The 18,309-nt window shown below is 32.7% G+C and overlaps 1 protein-coding gene across 3 annotated transcripts in view; it reads left to right on the forward strand.

Moving 5' to 3' along the window:
- The first annotated feature begins 475 nt into the window (after positions 1-475).
- Positions 476-18,309, forward strand: part of lig (ubiquitin-associated protein-like lingerer) — a 37,184-nt gene continuing 19,350 nt past the window's right edge. Inside the window, exons 1-10 of one of the 3 annotated variants that reach the window (XM_023157623.2) lie at positions 476-602; positions 1,640-1,771; positions 3,068-3,255; positions 9,121-9,328; positions 10,180-10,443; positions 12,490-12,767; positions 13,364-13,717; positions 15,616-15,897; positions 16,279-16,521; positions 16,856-17,099. In XM_023157623.2, the coding sequence (XP_023013391.2) occupies positions 1,687-1,771; positions 3,068-3,255; positions 9,121-9,328; positions 10,180-10,443; positions 12,490-12,767; positions 13,364-13,717; positions 15,616-15,897; positions 16,279-16,521; positions 16,856-17,099 (2,146 nt within the window). In that variant the 5' untranslated portion in view covers positions 476-602; positions 1,640-1,686. Of the gene's footprint in view, positions 663-1,639; positions 1,772-3,067; positions 3,256-9,120; positions 9,329-10,179; positions 10,444-12,489; positions 12,768-13,363; positions 13,718-15,615; positions 15,898-16,278; positions 16,522-16,855; positions 17,100-18,309 lie in introns of all 3 variants that reach the window. The other 2 variants (XM_023157624.2, XM_023157622.2) reach the window with 2 other exon arrangements.

Genomic DNA, 18,309 nt, shown 5'->3' on the forward strand with positions numbered 1-18,309 from the left:
TGAAGAAAATAAACGGAAAAAATCTTATAGCTGCAGACATTTTATTACATATCTTTATATTACTGATGTGAACGACTTTTTCATCAAGCTTGATTTGGGTATTAGGCAGACTATTAAATTTTGTTTTGATGTATGAGACTTCCTGTTTCCAAAATAAGTAATGGAGTTATCGTTCAAATGGGCATTTAGGGCATTATTTTAAATTATGTATTCACTACACTAATGTAAGAAGATGAACCTGTTTATCGGTTCTAATAAAACAAACTAATACATCATACAATGCTAATCTAAATCATCTTTTATGTTCTGTGGTCGTTATCCGCCGCGCCTAAAAAACGTAGAAATCAGGTTGTGCCCAGAATGCGTGCTCTGATTCAACATGAGTTTCAAATGTTATATCACTATTCATATCTCGACCGGGGGTTCCGTGTGTTAACTCGAATACTTATTGTTTGCTGTTCTGTGCTTAAACTGTGGCAAAGTCACAGAATGCGATGTGGCGAAACCATATTAGAGAGAGACAGCGGGAGAAAGAGAAACTCAGATGCCATCTTTATTCTGTCACGTGACCCTTAGTACTTTGTGGGTTCCGAGTAAATCAGGTATGGTTAAAGAATTCATCTATTTTCCACTGAAAAAACAATTGTTAGTGAAAGTGAATAGTAGGTATTTTGTAATAAGTGATCCGATTTCTGATCCGCGTTAATGGAAACATTGGATAGTACGGAATTAGTTAGTGATTTCAGCTTTTAATTGTCAATACTAAAATCAAGCTACAAGCCTGGAAATGGCGTCTTTCCACATGGTGAATAATATAAATCGAACTCAATACGACAGAAACACAACTTTTCTCAGCGTTAACTGAATAGTTGGTTTTTCAAGTGCCTGGGAAACTGATTTTAGTTACCAAAGGAATGGAATATCCTATTTAAATTCTTTGTTGATGACGTGCAATGTTGCCGCTTGTACACAACATTTACAGCACAAAAAAGTAAAATTCCTCCATAATGACAAATAAAAAAATATACGTTGCACATATTCTTCATTACAATTTTTCTCTTATTCCTCAGAAAATATTCCGCGGATTTAATTTCCACATCTGATTTGATATTGCGTTTATTCACTGTTCATACTTTTCAATTTTAACAGTGAATTTATTTACACTGCCAGTAACTATTGAGTTGAAGTTACACTTTGACACAAACTTCATGAATCTTGATGGTTTACAACACAGCTAGAATTTCACCAACTTTTAACATTCAGTATATGAATTTTATACTTAAGTGAATTACTTCAATAAGGTAACCCATAGCTTATTCTAAAAATTCCCAACATTATGTTCAATTGTAGTTTTTTTTATTGGTGAGTTTAGTTCTGTAAACTTCTACAATACTGTATACTTACACCATCTCATAATACAGTTGTTTTAAAAATTTGCTCAGCAATTTTAAACCTTAGTATATATAATTTGTTTGCATAAGTGTCAATATTTTGTTACTCATCGATTGATTAATAATTGTTACTTGTTATTAAAGTGTGCATAAATTCAGCTTTAATGTATTTCTCACAATTTTCTTTTGTTTACTCATTCATTCATATCAAAAGTATTTGACATTGACAGTGTTCAATATTATTTCAGATTAAGCTTGTAAATATTACCTCTGTACATACTGTACAAAGAAAAAGATGAGTTCGAGTAATCGAGCCGCCTCTAAAGGCGGCAAAGGGGCGAAGGCTGACAAATCTCACAAGTCAGAAAAATCAGAGAGCGGTGAGTAGAAATATGAATTTATGGTATTTCCTTTTAACGGCTTGCTGTAGTTTTTGAAAAATGGTAATGTATTTTTATCTATTAATCACAAATATTGAGTCAAAACTTGGTGTACCATTATACTTTACGAGATATGATAACTTAACAGTTGAAACTGTCAAAAGTAAACTGTTTTAGGAACTCATTATTTCTAGTAATGAAAAATTGTAAAATGGTACAGTCTATGCTGTGTACCTTCATTTATCCTTTTCAAATGTTTTCACAAACCAAAGTAACTTTATTTTTGGAAATATGTCCAAACTAGTATCATTTCAATAGAATTTTTATTGTAAATATCAAGAATAGTGAATGTTGTGAGGTGAAAATTATGTTGCTAAATTATGAAAACTTGGCTTTGCCCTGGATTACAAAAAGATCTTTAGCTCTTTTCTTATTTTTCAACACGTAAAAGTACTGTTTTTGCAAATTCAAACTTTTTTTTTAATGCTACACAAACTATCAAACTTCCTGAATGGCAAAAAAGGAAAGTGGCAATCCTTATCTATTAGCTAGCAAAATAAATTTGATATTTCATTTATTTCTATTTTATTTGGTAAACTGCCAACAGAAGCAACAAAAAAGTATTTCAAGAGTAGTTGAATAAACATTTATTGTTTAGTCATCGAAAAGATAAAAAAATTAGGAACTGGTTGATAACTGATTTTGTATGTTATAGTCTAGACACATTTCTATTCTATTCTATTCTTGTTATTTTATAATTTCTATTGCATGAGCTCGTACATAAATAAATAATATAGCGGTGAATTAGCACATTGGTATTGCGTGTTGGAAGGTCTTGAATTCGATCCCTACCTCTTCCAGATATTTTTCTCAGGAGAATTTATCAAGCTGAAATTGGAATGCAACATTACATGGTTGACTGACTGCGAGTATCCATGATGCTCAGTAAGTGGCTCTGGGAGGTATTAACATTGCCTACCCAGAACACGAGGCTAACGACCAACATAGTCGATGCCGCTAACGCCAAAAAATAAATAAATGTTTACAGAATACAATCGTGATAAAAAGGTGTTATTTAATTAGTTTTTTACCAAAAGTGAGTTCCTGAAATAATTGTTTCAACTTTGTAGTGGATTTATCTCCAAAAGTGGACTGGGGCGTCAAATTTTGAATTGAAATTTTTGATCAGGGCACAAAAATACAGTCTGATTGAAATAATTTCAAAAACTAGCGCAAGCTTGTGAAATATATATACACCCCATAATGAAATTTGGTGTGTAAATTTCTATATTTCAGGTAAAGGAAACGAGAAACACCAACACAGAGAAGTAAACTCAAAAAATGAGGATCCCAGTATGAAAGAAAAAGTTAAAACATTGATTGAAATGACACAGAGATCAGAAGAAGAAGTTTGCTGGGCCCTTCACGAATGCAACAATGATTTGAATGAAGCTATAGAAATGATTTTTGAGTCCATGGGCATTGTGAGTAGTTTTTTATTTTGTCTTAATAATAATAATTTTTATTTCAAAGAGTGTTTTACACAAATCAGCGAAAAACAAAAAAATGAAACAGTGTCAATTTTCATAATTCTTAAATCTAATATCTACTAAGAATAATTTAGAAAGTCTTCTACATAATATTCGCAACTGTGACAAAATATAAAAAGTGTTCATCAAATAAATATAAGTGGAGCACTTTTATTTAGTTATGCTTTATGAAAAATACTTGGAAAGACTACATCATTCTGTCGATGACAATTTTGGTACTACTGACTATGCTGAATTATTAGATTTAAAGCAATGTAGATGAAACATCTGATTGGTTCACAAAAATTACCCATGTTCAAAAAATAAGTTATTACCTCCTAAATATTTTAATTAATTATTGGTTGACAGCAAAAAGACCGTTACTATTGAAGAAACTTCAGAATAACAAAATGAAAATACTGTAATTATAATTTCCTCTTTATCTGGACAACTGCACAGTTCTCAAAACAGTAAAAAGTATTTCACTACACAATAATTTCTTCAAACATGTTCAATACTCAACATTTTGTGATTTTGTAAACTGTTAATTGAAAATCTCATAATTAAGTGTTCCTTGAATACGTCATCATAAATTTTCATTAAGTATCTGCCAATTCAATCACATTTCAGCTTATTGAAAATATGTTCAATAGCATTTGATGAAATATCATGATAAACATATTCAACTGGTGATTTATGTATCAGGATTAGAATAAATCTATTCTTGTGAAGCATTCTTACAATTTTTCTTATTAGTCAGTGGGCTGTGCTCGAAGACTGGCAGTAAACAAATCTAAATAAATGAACTTTAAACGTTCAAGCCAGTCTCGAATATACCTACAGTCGGATATAATTCAACTCCCTTCTTGGTATTAGCCAGGGGAGTAGTTGCTTTCTAATAGGCGTCAGTCCATTTAACCTACTGTGTAGGTATATTCGAGACTGGCTTGAACGTTTAAAGTTCATTTCTTTAGATTCTTACAATTGGTTATTGAACGACGTGAAGTTATCCACATATATATGAGGTCTGTTAAAAAAATAAGGTGTGTTCAAATTTCGCGGGCTTTATTCATTCGAATAGCGGTTTCTTTTGATTTTTTTTTATGTTGGCACACTTGTCTCGAACATATGTTTGCAGTTTAAGCTGTTCAGTTTGCTAGTGAAAGGCATAAAAGTTAGAAGTGTTTCTTGTTTTCGGTGATTTTCAGCTATCGAAAAAAATTATTCAAAAAAATTTGCATCTGAGAAAAATGTTTACAGAATGTTTCACAGAAGGTCGAGAAGAAGTGAAGAGGCTTTAGCACATCAACAAACAATGAAAATGTTGAGAAAGTGATTAAAATTGTTAAAGAGAATCGTCAAATCGTTATTAGAGAAGTTGCTGAAGATGTTGGTACCGTTTGGCTTATGCCATGCCATTTTTTCAGAAATTTTGGGCAAGAAGCGTGTGGCAGCGAAGTTAATTCCAAAATTGCTGACTACTTTGAAGGGTACAAAATATAAATTGATGAATAAATAAATATTTTTCTGTGAGACATGACAATTTATCCCATTTTTTCAATAGACTTCTTACACTAAGAATAAAATGACATTCTAATTTTTTATTGCTTCAATCTCCCGTTTGTTATACTGCTTTTGAAATATATTTTAATAGTTCGGAATAACAGATCTGCTGACAGATTTTCCATAGGATGGCCTCTGGTGGGGGGTAGTTAATCTCAATAATTGAATAACTTGTTTCTGTGAAAAAAACATGATATGTTCGATATAATCTGTAAGGCCTTGGGTAGGGGTTAGTTGCCCTAAATAATTAATTTTTTTATGTTTTTATTTCAGAAAAGAACCCCGTTTATATATTCCGTATAGTTTGTAAGGCCTCGGGTAGGGGTTAGTGGGATTTGTTACTAAAAATAATTGAATGAAAAGTTTCTGTTAAATAGTAACACACTTTTATTTCAATATATATATTTTTATCGCAAAAAAAAACTAATATGATACATTCCATATAGTTTGTAGGGCCTTGATATATTCCATATATGCCATGTTTCCTGATGATAAAAAGTAATGAATGCTCATTATAAATGCAAAACGTTATCAGAGTTCTCATACAAAATGCTGTAGTTTCATTATGATTTATTTGTCACAACTGTTATATTCGATTTGATAGTACTTTACTAGGTCCACGCTATTTTTGTATTGTAAACGGGTCGCAAACAAAAGATTTTATGAGATTTCGGGTTGTTTCATTACTTACAGTGGTGTGTGTTTGGGTATTTAAGCAAAAATACTTTTTAAAACTACTAAGTATGGTTATTCCTTATTATATAATTATTATTGTTATAACATTTCAATTGAACATATTTACATAATAATAAATAGGCATGCTTATTTGAGAATATATTAGGTATAAGCAATCTTTATGGTCTGTTTTCATCAGATAAATCCAATGAATCATCGTCGAATGTTATAATTGAAGGTACTACAATTTCCTCGCCTAAATGGTCTAAGTTCCACATGTCCTATTCTTTTATAGCATGTTCAATGTTATAGCATGTTTGGAATTGACATTTTTTAAGGACTCGTTGAAATATTTCAACATCTTTTATTTTGAATCTTGTGTTTCTTCCTGCAACAAAACCCTCCATTTGAGCCCAAATAAGTTCAGTCAGATTAAGTTCGAAATGATGAGGAGACAGGGGTAGAGTAATAATATTTTGTTTCTGTGTCATTTTGTCGACTACATATTATGAGAAACGAGCTTTATTTGAACATACTATGGACAATAGTTCTTTTTTAACCATACTTTCATCAAGTGGTATGTGAAAAACAAGTAGCCATTTTAATTCACACACTAAGTATAATTTACTGATAATAAGACAGAATAAAGACGCATGGCTTCATCATTGATTCATATTCTTCGTGTAGTAAAGTACATGATCTGATCAAATCATAACATATTCCCCCCGCACAGCTTACCTAATTTAATCAGGTATGTGATACATTAAAAAGTGATCATCTTAGCAAGTATTGAAAATTCCAATCGAAATTCAAATTAAATACAACTATAAAGTCTTTTGATATTTTTAATATAAAATCATACAATGATTACTACATTTTTCACTTTTTAACTGACTCAATCATGTTCGCCTATGGAACAGCATCTTGAAAATGATTCGTTACTCTGCTGCTTAAGGGAATAGACTATAGTTTGTACGGTCTTGGGTGGGAGTCAGTTACTTTGAATAACCAATTTTACTCATTTCTATGAAATAATACCGCAATCTAATTTTGATATAGAGCCCTGATGATACATTCCACATAGTTTTTACGTCCTCAGGTGGGTGTTGATGAGAGGTAGTTACTCTAAATATTCAATTCACTTGTTTCAATAAAATTATTTTATTATATCTTTTTATTGCATCAAAGAACCCTGATACATTTTGTATAGTAGGAGCTTCAAGAGGGATTTGGTAAGGGTAGTTAATTGAATAGCTCCTTTTATTGAAATAGAATAGCATTCTAATTTTAAACTAGGTTTTCACAGTAAACTGAACCCTTAAGTTTAGTTCCACTTAGTGGTGAATATAATCACTTCAAATTATTTGTCAATTTTTATCAAGGAAGGATGTGCTGTTGATAAACTATAATCAGAATAAAAAGGAGTGGATTGATACAACATATTCACAGAAAACATAGAAATTGCCTGTTCCAATCTCATTTATCTTTACTTATAAAGTCACTAACTCGTTCATCTCTATTTCTCCATACTGGTAAGTATGGTTTTATGTTGTAGATGTGCAAATAAGAATGAATTTTTAAATATTCCAACCGGGGCGCCCCCCGTGGAGGTAAAAGGAGCGCATTTACATATAAAAATTCCTTTTCATCACTGTTTCTCTGTACCACTATATTTTCGGAGGCTGAAATTTTGTATGTTTCATGTTGTAGTTGTGCAATAAGAAAGGATTTTTAAATATTCCAACTAGGGCGCCAGCCGCGGGGTTACAAGTGATGGGTCGATCTCATTATAAAGTTTGAAGACATTGTAGGTAAAGCTTCTTTGGAACAGAGAAGTTTTGTAAGGTGGAAGCGAGATATGACCCCTATGACGTAAATTAAGGTTATGAATATCTGTCCTATATTTTATTTTATTGTAAAGATATGGGGGACACTGTTTATTGATTACTGCATGAGTTGAAATGAGAAAATGAAGTTTTCGACGATCTTGCATTTTTAACCATTTTGCGGATCTTAACTTGTGAGATATTGGATCATATTTACGAATACCGTAGATCAATTTGAGACATGATTTCTGATTTTTTTCTATGCGATTAATATCGTTATGATCTAAGCATGGTCTATACAAAACGCCACAAAAGTTAAAGTGACTCGGGACATGTGTATCACTTAACATTTTTTTAAGTGATTGTGAAAAAACATGTCTATGAGGGTAAAGCATTTTCAATGAACAATAAGCCTTTTGAAAACAAGAGTTAATATATTTTCTAAATCAAAGTTCTGTATCTAAATGTAAACCTAAATTCCTTGCATCACTTGTAAATAGTAACTCTTCATTTTGAATTTTAATTCTCATAATGGTTTCAATGTGATATTTGTTTTTTCCAAATATCATTACTTTAGAATTGAGTGCGTTGATTTTCAACTTATGCGCATGTGATACTTCTACTAATCAGTTTATATCTTCAGATATAACTTTTTGAGCCTCAAACCAGTCTTCTGGAGCAAATGAGTGATACAGCTGTGTATCATCATCGTAAAAGTGCACTTTAAAAATTGTAATGCTCGAAATGGAATTACTGGTGTATATACTAAATAGTACGGGGCCAAGAATAGACCCTTGTGGGACCCCACAAGTGACCTTTTCTCTTGATGACTGACCCACAGCTGTCTCCACATATTGACTCCTGTCCTGTAGATAATTACACAGACTAATAGCACTGTCCGAAAAACCTATAAAGTGTAAAATAGAGAGTAAAATTTCATGTTTGACCATCATTCATTGTTCATTTTACCCCATAGATGCAAATGTGCGTGTTCATGCTTTGATCAGGCATCTATCAATGTTTGGTTACTTTGTTTGTTGGATGGATATAGTTTAATCTAAATTGTCTGAAAAATAATTAAAATTCACAAATTTGGATACATTGTCATTTGGAATGAATCTCTAACCAAAATATGTTTAGACTCATTTTTACTAACTTTCAACTATTTTTCATGAGATTCTTGATTATATAATAGAAAAGTCTAGTAACTGCTTTACAAAAAATCATTTGTTTTGCAAACTACTTATATGCTATATGATATGAGAATAGTTATATATCTATGGTTCTTCCTCTATGTCAGAAGGTTGTTATACAGAAGCGAGCAATGAAAATTTTAAGCTATTCTTGAGTTTTATCGTTGAAGAAATCAAATGTGCTTATTTACAACATATATTTATGAAATTAAGATTATTTTATTCAAAACTATTTCAATATTTAATTGATGAAAATTATGGGTCACATGATTGTACTACATGTTACAAAAAATCTTGTGGCCTAAATAAAAAATGTCTCTAGTTGCAGACTCTTCAATATATTACCAGACAACAATAAAATATTTTCATCTTTCAAGAAAGTTTTGAAAAAATATTAACTGCTATTATCAATCCAAGATGTAGAAAAATTTTATAATTTAGATTAGGACAGAGTATGGATATTTTTATTTCATTTCCTTTGATTTTGACATAATTTCACATAATCTATACTTGTGAATGTATTTTAGCGAATGAAAATTATAATTATTATATTATATATTTAGGGTGAGTGGGAGACACGCGTGAAAAAGAAAAAAACTAGGCAAGCTTCTGCAAGCAAACAGGAAAAGTCCGAAGAGAATGCTCCTGCAGACGGTTGGGATGAGAATACTTCTCCGGGAGTTCAACAGGGCGAAGGAAAAGAGAAACCTAGAAACAGAAGCGGTCCCCCACCGCGTCTCCACCGTAACAATGACAATCGTGGATGGCGAGGTAAGGAACTTCATAGTTTCCAAAATGTATTTGTCATTATGAATAAATGAAAGAAATGATAACTGTGTTGGATAAAACAAAATTTTGTTTTGACTATTGCTTGAAACTTGAAAAATTATTGAAATCAAAACTCGCCATTGATAAGTAACTTAAAGATAGATTGACTTGTACAATAGATTCTTTGAATAAGCCGTCGATTACCATAAACCAACAAACAATTTGTAATAAACACAAAAAATTAATATTTCTTCATTATAAAAATTGACAGTTTGGACTTTCATTCATTTAGTAACAAGCAATAAATGGCATTCCAATCTATTGAAAACAACAACACTTGGGTGAAGAGGAACTTGTACAAGACGTTTCGTCTGCTATTGCAGCAGCCATCTTCATTGGTGGATGCTTTGACTGATAGCCCCAATTTTGTTCTTTCTAACCGTGACTCCAGCTGTGAAAGCCGATGTTCTTATATTCTAGCCTAATGTTCAAAAGTCAATAGCTACCAACATTTAACCAGATTCTTAAACAATTTAGCATTGATCAAAATTAATACAAATATAGATAAACAAATCATTTATTATGCTGGAATAAAATTATACAATGAACTAACGAATATAATTAAGAAATATAGTAAACTGAAATTTGAAATGAATTTGCAACAACATTAGTTGCTGAATTTCCTTTTCTAATCATTTATTGTTGATATTCATATTTTCTGTCTTTACTATATTGTTACCATTTCAATTATTGTTAATATTATTACTGACTTATTAATTTCCTTCCTATAAACAAATAGTATGTTTCTCATGAAATTGATGGTAAATCAGTCAATTATCGGAATGTTTCTTCAGGTCGTGAGAGGCAAGAGAACGATCGTAATCTAGAAGATTCAGGTCGTCCAGACTACCACCGGGACAGGGACCGTCGAGGCAGGCCTGGTGGTCCCAGAGGTGGTGGTGGCGGCCGAGGTAGAGGTGGTGGTAGGGCCGGGGGCCGGTACCCTCCAAGAGGAAACAGAAGTAATTCTTATAATAAGCCTATCGAAACATGGGATAATTCTAATTCCAATACCTGGGACAACAGTACGGCGTTAACTGCTACTAATCATAACACAGGTATGTTCAATTGTTATATTATTTTTTAATAGTGGGTAAAGGAGAAATTATAATAGAAATTTTTTTGGTCTGTAGCGCTCTGGTAAAAATGTGGTCTTTCATTGATTGCATAATCAACTTATAACATTGTAACGTATTGAAAAAAAACTCTATTGACATGCCCGAAGAAGCCATTGTATGGCGAAACATGTGTTGCGTTTTTGTGAAACTGTTTAGTGAAAATTTCACAGTGTTTTTTGAATACATTAGTTATGAATTTTCATCAAGTATCGGCTAATTTCATCATACAGTGTCATCCCCAAGGTATGGTGCATACTTTGGGGATGACACTGTATATCATTGTAGATAACTTATTTTCATTGAATGAGTAGAGGGAAAATAATACTTCATAATTTACATAACACTAACATTTAATGCTAACAGCTGTTTCGACATACTGTGTCATCTTATGAGCGAGTTATAACTCGCTCACGCTAACCAATGGGCTAGCATCTGACTGATGGAAATGTATTTTTTATTATCAATATGAAAATAATAATAATAATAATCATTTTCGGTACTTAATGTACAATGGTAAGTCAAGAATTGTACTACATAATATATACACATAAAGAATGGAAACAATAGTTTATCATACTTGAATAAAAAATAGAAGAATAAAGATAAAACATAAATATAAAAACACATCACGTCACATAATATACAAAGGTCACAATTTTAAAAGGAACAAATAATGACTGATTTTTTTGCTGGTATCTTTTTGGCAACACAGTTTTTGACAGATCACGCGTGAATCATGTCTTGTATCATTGTCAAACTTGTTCAGTTTGGTCTATAATTGAACCATGAATCGACTTGGAATGAACAGCGCTTGCAAATTATTGAATTTTATTATCAAAATTCATGCTTGGTGAAGAAAGTGCATTGTGCACTTCCAATTTATGGACAGTTTCGTCAGTCTACTGAGGGAGCCATTCGGAAGCTTGTGACTAATTTTCGAACCCAGTTTACATTATTGGACATTATACAACAACACGCATACGTAGAGTGAGGACCGAAGGAAATATTGCGGCTGTATCCGCCAGTGTTCGTGATGACAGTGAAATGTCGATTCGCCGCAGTTCGCAGCAATTCGGCCTCTGTTACTCCACTATGTGGAAAATTTTGCCAAAGGATTTGGGTGTATAACCTTATAAGATACAGCTGGTAGAAGAATTGAACCCACACGACCTCCCACAACGTCGGCGGCAAACCTGCCGAAACTACGACCGAAACTGCATTCGGGAGTTCCCGCACTTTGATCGGTCATGTTCGGCGCGTTGAATTTCATACAAGCAACGAAGACATTTTACCGCGTCCACTTGCCTAATCATGTCCTGACTCGTGACTTAATTTGTGATTTACTTTGTTTATTACGTAAATATTAGGTACCTATTGTGATATTAGGTAACAATTTATATAAGAAGGATCTACACCTACTAAAATAAACACCTCACCTATTTTAAGTATTTTTAAGGTGCAATTAATATTTTTTCTTGAATAGGGGTTTGTTTTGTTGATTATCAGTAAGTAAAAATGTCAAAGACTGCATAACATTGTGATTTAAAGATAAAAAAATAAAGACTGACTGATTATAATAAAGTTTTCTTTATTTTTTCCTCGAAACATAATCCTGTAAGGAAGTTTCGGTTTCGGATTTAGCCGAAACAGAGACCATTGCCGAAATTCGTTTTTTGTTTCGGTCTGACACTAATCATGAATTAGCACCTCAATAGTCTTTCAAACTGTAAAACCATTTTTTTATTAAGAATATTTTTGTATTATTCTTAAAGGTTATGTTGAGTATTTGTGTATTAGAGTTTCCTATTTCAAATGAAGAATATAGTGAAAGTATTTCTTCACTTTTTAAATTGAAAGGGGTATATTTTTAGGAGAGATCAATTTTTGTATAAAGATGGAGAAGTAGAAAGCCAAAACCTTTCTTTCTCAAAAATTATCACTTTGTTACATAAATTACTTTTCTTGAGATGATTTTTTTTTTTTCAGAAGAAACTTGGGACGAGTTTCCGGGAACAGATGAGTGGTCCACTGAAGAGTACCAAGGTAGTTTGGCTGATACAAAAGTCTTTACTCCCAGCGTGCAGCCTACTTTGGATCCAGTCACTGAACCTCCCGGCAATCAGGCGTTGCAAGATTCTTCTCTCAGCAGTCAACAGCTGGGGCAGACCTTGCAGATGGGACAGAGTATGCAGATGCCTTCTCAAAGCCCGGTACCGCCCTTAGTTGGTACTTTGACTGCTGCTCAGACACAGTACTTTACGCAGGTTTGTATTCTCAATTGAAATTCTTCAATTGATACGGGACAATAAATAGTAGCTCATGAAATGCATGGGTTCCCTTTTAGATTGAGCAAATTAAGGGAACTTACTAGTTTTTGAAAAAATTTCAATTGGACTTTTGTATTTTTGTCCACTGATCCTGAATCTGAAGTTAAAACTTAGTGCTCCGGTATTCCTTTAGAGATACTATTCAAATGTTGAAACTGCTGAAGAGTAGACGACTTCAGGACTCGCTTTCTTGAATATGTAGTCTGGAATGAAAAACTGTACAGTTTGATACGAAATTTTAAAAAATATGAGTTTCCTGTATATTTGTTCATTACTTATTCAAGTCATCTTTGCAAATACTTCAGAGAGGTAATTATGTGTAATGGAAATATCTAAAAGCTAATTACAATTTGTATAAACTTACAATTACCAAAAACAATATATATAAAGTCAAATTTCAGGTTTAATAATAATAAAATCGGTAACTTCAGAGAAGTCTCAATGATCTGATAATTGTAGAATCTTGTTTAATAATTAGTAGTTACCTGTGAGACGAATGAAATAATATTAATCACTTGGATATCATTCTACAGCTGCAACAGAATAATGACAATCTCAGTAAGCAGTACGCCTCTCCAGGCCAGACGACATACGAGAAAAGTACTTCAGTGCAGTACAACAATGCAACGACAATACCTTACAACAGCGGCGCCGGAACGCAGTATAATGCCAATGTGTCTCAGTACAACAACATCTCGACTTCGCAATACAGTAGCACGACGACTCCACCATATAGTGGTACCCAGCAGTATGGCAGTCAGGGCAGCAATTACGTTGATACGGGATATCAAAATGTTAATGCCGGTTATGGCGTCCAGGAGTCGGTACCCACCCAGCAACCACCCAGGGCTAAGACGCAGAGGGCTAGGGTGCCCCCACCTTCAAAGGTATTAATATTTTCATTTTGAATTTTTATGGAATGTAATTTGAAAAGGAATTTTTATTGTTTCTTGTAAATAGTTCAAGTTTTGCAAAAAAAAATATAACTAAACTTGTACCATGACGAGGAACCTTGAGCAACTGAGCAATTCTTCATAAATTTAAAATAATCATAAGGGCTGAAACAAAAGTATCACATTCAGAAAGAAACATGTCCAAAAAGCTTTTCCTTGTCATGGTAGAAATCAATAGTAACCTGAATTGTATGAAAAAAAATTTGAACATTTAGGTAACATCTATTGTTAAAAGATAGATAAATAATCAATTGAAAGCATTTTGAAAAGAAATCTCTTCTACCCTTCATGTCACTCTTTTCATCATAGATATCTTTGGGAAAATGGGAATCATAATCACCATATTTGGAATGGGGAATGTTCCTCCTGACGAAAATCAAGTAGTTTTCATAAAAGAGCTCTAAAACAACGCATTTTGAACTTACCATTTCAACCTTTTTCTTTAAAAAATTATTTAAATACTTTAAAAAAAGATGAATGAAATAATGCATTCAACATTTAAAGGGATTCGTTTCTATTTCACCATTTGGCAACATCGGTTATAGCTAATAAAGGGCAATGAATCTGTTACCTGTATGAGACAAACAAAGATGACATATTTCAGAGGCGTGCTGTTCTGTTTACTTATGTTCCGAGTTCCGAGAAATTCTGTGATATATGACATTTTGTGCACCTAACCTATCTTCCTCTATATAAATAAATAACAAAACAACTGTTGTTTATGTGGCTTGTGGAGGTGGTATTGAACTATAATTTATATTTTGCCTTAATTGTTGATTTATAAAGATAATTTTCTTTTTTTGAAGTAGAATATCTAGGTACGTATAAATTATTTCAACTTGATATAGGCGCCGTTGCCGATATGTGAATTAGAAACAAATTCCTTTAAAAATTAAAACCCAACATTTGAAACGTCAATATCAATACTTTTCGAAGTGAATTTGAAAAACTCATGAATTATACTCAACTTTATTTTGTTCAAACTTGCATTTGCTGTAATAACCCAAATTGAGGAACATTCCCCATTGAAAGCATTTTGAAAAGAAATCTCTTACTTTTCATGTCACTCTTTTCATCATAGAAAATCATAATGTCAAATATGCTTGAAGGTTTAATATAATTATTAGTTATAAAAAAATTCAAAGTCACTCTTACGTCAGATACAGTTTTTATGAGAAATAATCACCATATTTGGAATTGCATTAGTACTTTCCATAATTGAGTCCCAATTCTGTGTCAAATTTCAGATTGCAACTAATTGATTGCAGAAAATTTGGTTGCAAAATTGGATTTGCAAAATAAATGTAAAATAACAACTAAATATGATGACTACCTATTATTTAAGTTACGCAAGTGTGAATTGAATTCTAATTGGATATTATGAATGTTTCAAACAAATTTTATCATCTCTCTTAATAAAGGGTTTTTCAAAAAGAATTGTAATAATCGTATTTGACCTGAGTTTGGATAATTTTATTCCTTTTTTTTTCTATGATACTTCAAAATTGGTTATGGTTTACCATTAAAATTATTATAATCGCCCTATACAAAAGTTATTTGATAGTGATTCCTGGGTAAATGTTGATTCTAAAACAGGTATTGTATGAAAAATATTTCAATCTTATATCCAAAAATCCACATGATGATACGATGACGAGACTGAGTGTTCAGTTAAAGAAGGTTACCAGTACCAGAGACAAGTATTTTGTTTCGCGTGCAATGGTTACTCGAATGACTGTACACTGAGATGATCCTGGCAATCTGAAACTTTTTTCCTACACACCCCCTGCTAACTGGACCCTTTGGAATTACTAACTGCTCTTCTATTTTAGATACCTGCCAGTGCAGTCGAGATGCCCGGAGATTTGAACTCCAGCATAGGCTACTTGGATGTGCAGTTCGGAGCGATGGATCTTATCGACAGCAACTCTTCGTTTGATGGGAATATGGACACCAAATACAGCGTCGGTTCTCAATTGACTAGCTTGGACATTAACTCGGTCACGACGGCCAGTCCACTGGAACTGAACTCGGCGAATCAGAACTCCAATCTGGATGGTTATTCACCTAAAAATAATGCACAAAGCAGTATTAGCTCCGTATTATCACAGAGCGTGAGTGAAATTTTTTACTTTGCCATCCTTATACTATTATTTGAGAGATCAGTATTAATATTTAGCTCTATTTTTTTAAGTGTCTGCATAATATAACATTGTGTCATCAGTAAATAAATGTATATTACCTTCTTTCACCCTTGCAGTAGTGTCATTTTTTTCAAACATGTTTGGACCCATAATGGAACATTGTAGTACTCCAGTATTCATTTCCTTTTTTTTTCTGAATACTCATTATATTTCACTACTTATTCCCACTGCCAAAAAACTTGTGAACCATTTCAAAACATTATTGTTAGACCATAATTTTTAATTTTTAAAAGTAACCTTGATCCAATTTTTTATCGATAGAGATCATCTCTGACTTGCTGTGTTTTTCAGCTCTCTAATTCTGACAGCATTCCACAGACAAGCGAACATCTGGCCAGTAGCACGTACAGTTCTGCGCCGAGGAGTACAGCTCAAGGCGCCGGAACTTCGACGGCGGGCGTCGCGACTGCATCTGCTGGCGGCCTGGAACTAAGCAAACAGCCAGATAGCCACTCGTACTCGCAGCCGTCAACATACAACTCTTTCCCGTCGAAGGCAAATACCTACAATACATCTTCATACACCGGCACGACGGTATGTTTTAGTAGAATTCATCATTATTGTTTTAACAATATTCATTGGTCATCAATTAGATCATACAGAGTACGATATTCATTCCCATTCACAAAAATTTGAATTAACATTATACAACAGAATAACATAGAACATTACATTAACTTATGTAACAAAGTACATATAGTCATTATAGTACTATACCATCCAGTTGAGAATAAGGCTAAAATATATTAACGTTTAATGAACACTCGCTTTTGATTATTTTTGCTTAGAGCAATTATATTCACAAACTTCTTTCGTTTATGTTTCTTGGGGTCAATAAACTATATTGATTTATATTTTTATATTTCAGACGACAGCCAGTTCGTACTCGTCGAACCAAGCAAATAGCTATGTAAATGTAAATAGTCAGTCTGGCGGCGGATATAATGCTCCCTCTGGTAATGTGTACCCTAACACCTATTCCTCAAACAGCTCGTATCAATCGACTACGAATTCAGCAACATTCCCATCAATCAGTCAGGCTAATACGTTCTCTTCCAACAACCAGACGTACCCCCAGAACACAAGTCAATCAGTCTATGGTGCTAATACAGGTAAGGCATTGAGCAGGTTAATGAATTAAGAAAGTACTGAAGTTTAGTATTGACATGAGTAGAGTAAATAATGTGAGATAATATGTACATATATAGTACGTCAATTGAGAAGCAAACTAATATAATAATATCTGAGGATGCCCTATTTTTCAATATTTCATTCAAAAATGACCTATGCTTTAATAGTGTCATATGACATAGGCTTTAATAGTGTCACGGAAATCATCAGTCGATGAAACTTTATAAGTTGATTTCAATATTTGATTTCTTTTCAGGGCACTGCCACAAAATCAACTATAAAACCCTTGAAAACTTTACAAAATAAAGCAATAACATGTATTTGCAACTTGCTATTCCTAAGACAAACAACTAAATTAAACCCTGAAATTTTCTGGACTTTGATTCATTGTTCAAAACTGTCATCACCTAACAAGAAAATCAAACTATTTAAAAACTTCAAATGTAGGGTTGGTGAGAGTTCATTATTCCTCACTGAAATAACTTGACCGATTGCATATTGAAAAAATAATTTAATGAATAAAAAACACTTGTACTTCATCTTGTTCCACTGTGTAATTTTTTTTTGTTATTATATATTATTTATTATATTTTATTCCCCTTATATATGTTTATTTGGATTATTAAAGTTAATACTATAATTTTTATTTGCTCTTTTTACATAAAAAAAGGGCTGTTTTTCTCGAATTTGAAAATGATATTCTTTTAGTAAATATTTTTCGCTAGTGTTTTGAATTTTTTAACATATTTAATGTCTTTCAACATTTGTATCAATAAATTGCCGGGCTCTTAAAAGCATGTCTAATTTAGCGGCTGCCACAGACAAAATAAAGACTACCCACATAATTAAAAAGATGACAGTTGGACTCTCCAAGCCTGTGATATTTAAATATTCCGGTTATTCTCTGAACATGCCTCTTACATGTATATACACGTATATACAATATATACATACAACATCTACAAGCAATGCATAAACACATCATGGAATGTCAAAATGAGTATGAAGACACATTCTAAAGCAAACATTATAATATTGATAATACTTGTTTTCGCTGAGATTGGCTTTTGTATAGGCGCCTCGCCGTCGCCCCCATCACCGTATCCACAGTCGGCACAGCCGACGCTCCTACCATCACCCCCATCGCTCCAAAATTATAAATACAAGTGAAAGCGTAGGTTGTTGCTGAGA

This window comes from Leptinotarsa decemlineata, unplaced genomic scaffold (genome assembly GCF_025532065.1).
Source record: "Leptinotarsa decemlineata unplaced genomic scaffold, Ldec_3_MD MMD2_tig00078422_RagTag_RagTag, whole genome shotgun sequence".
Classification (NCBI taxonomy): domain Eukaryota; kingdom Metazoa; phylum Arthropoda; class Insecta; order Coleoptera; family Chrysomelidae; genus Leptinotarsa; species Leptinotarsa decemlineata.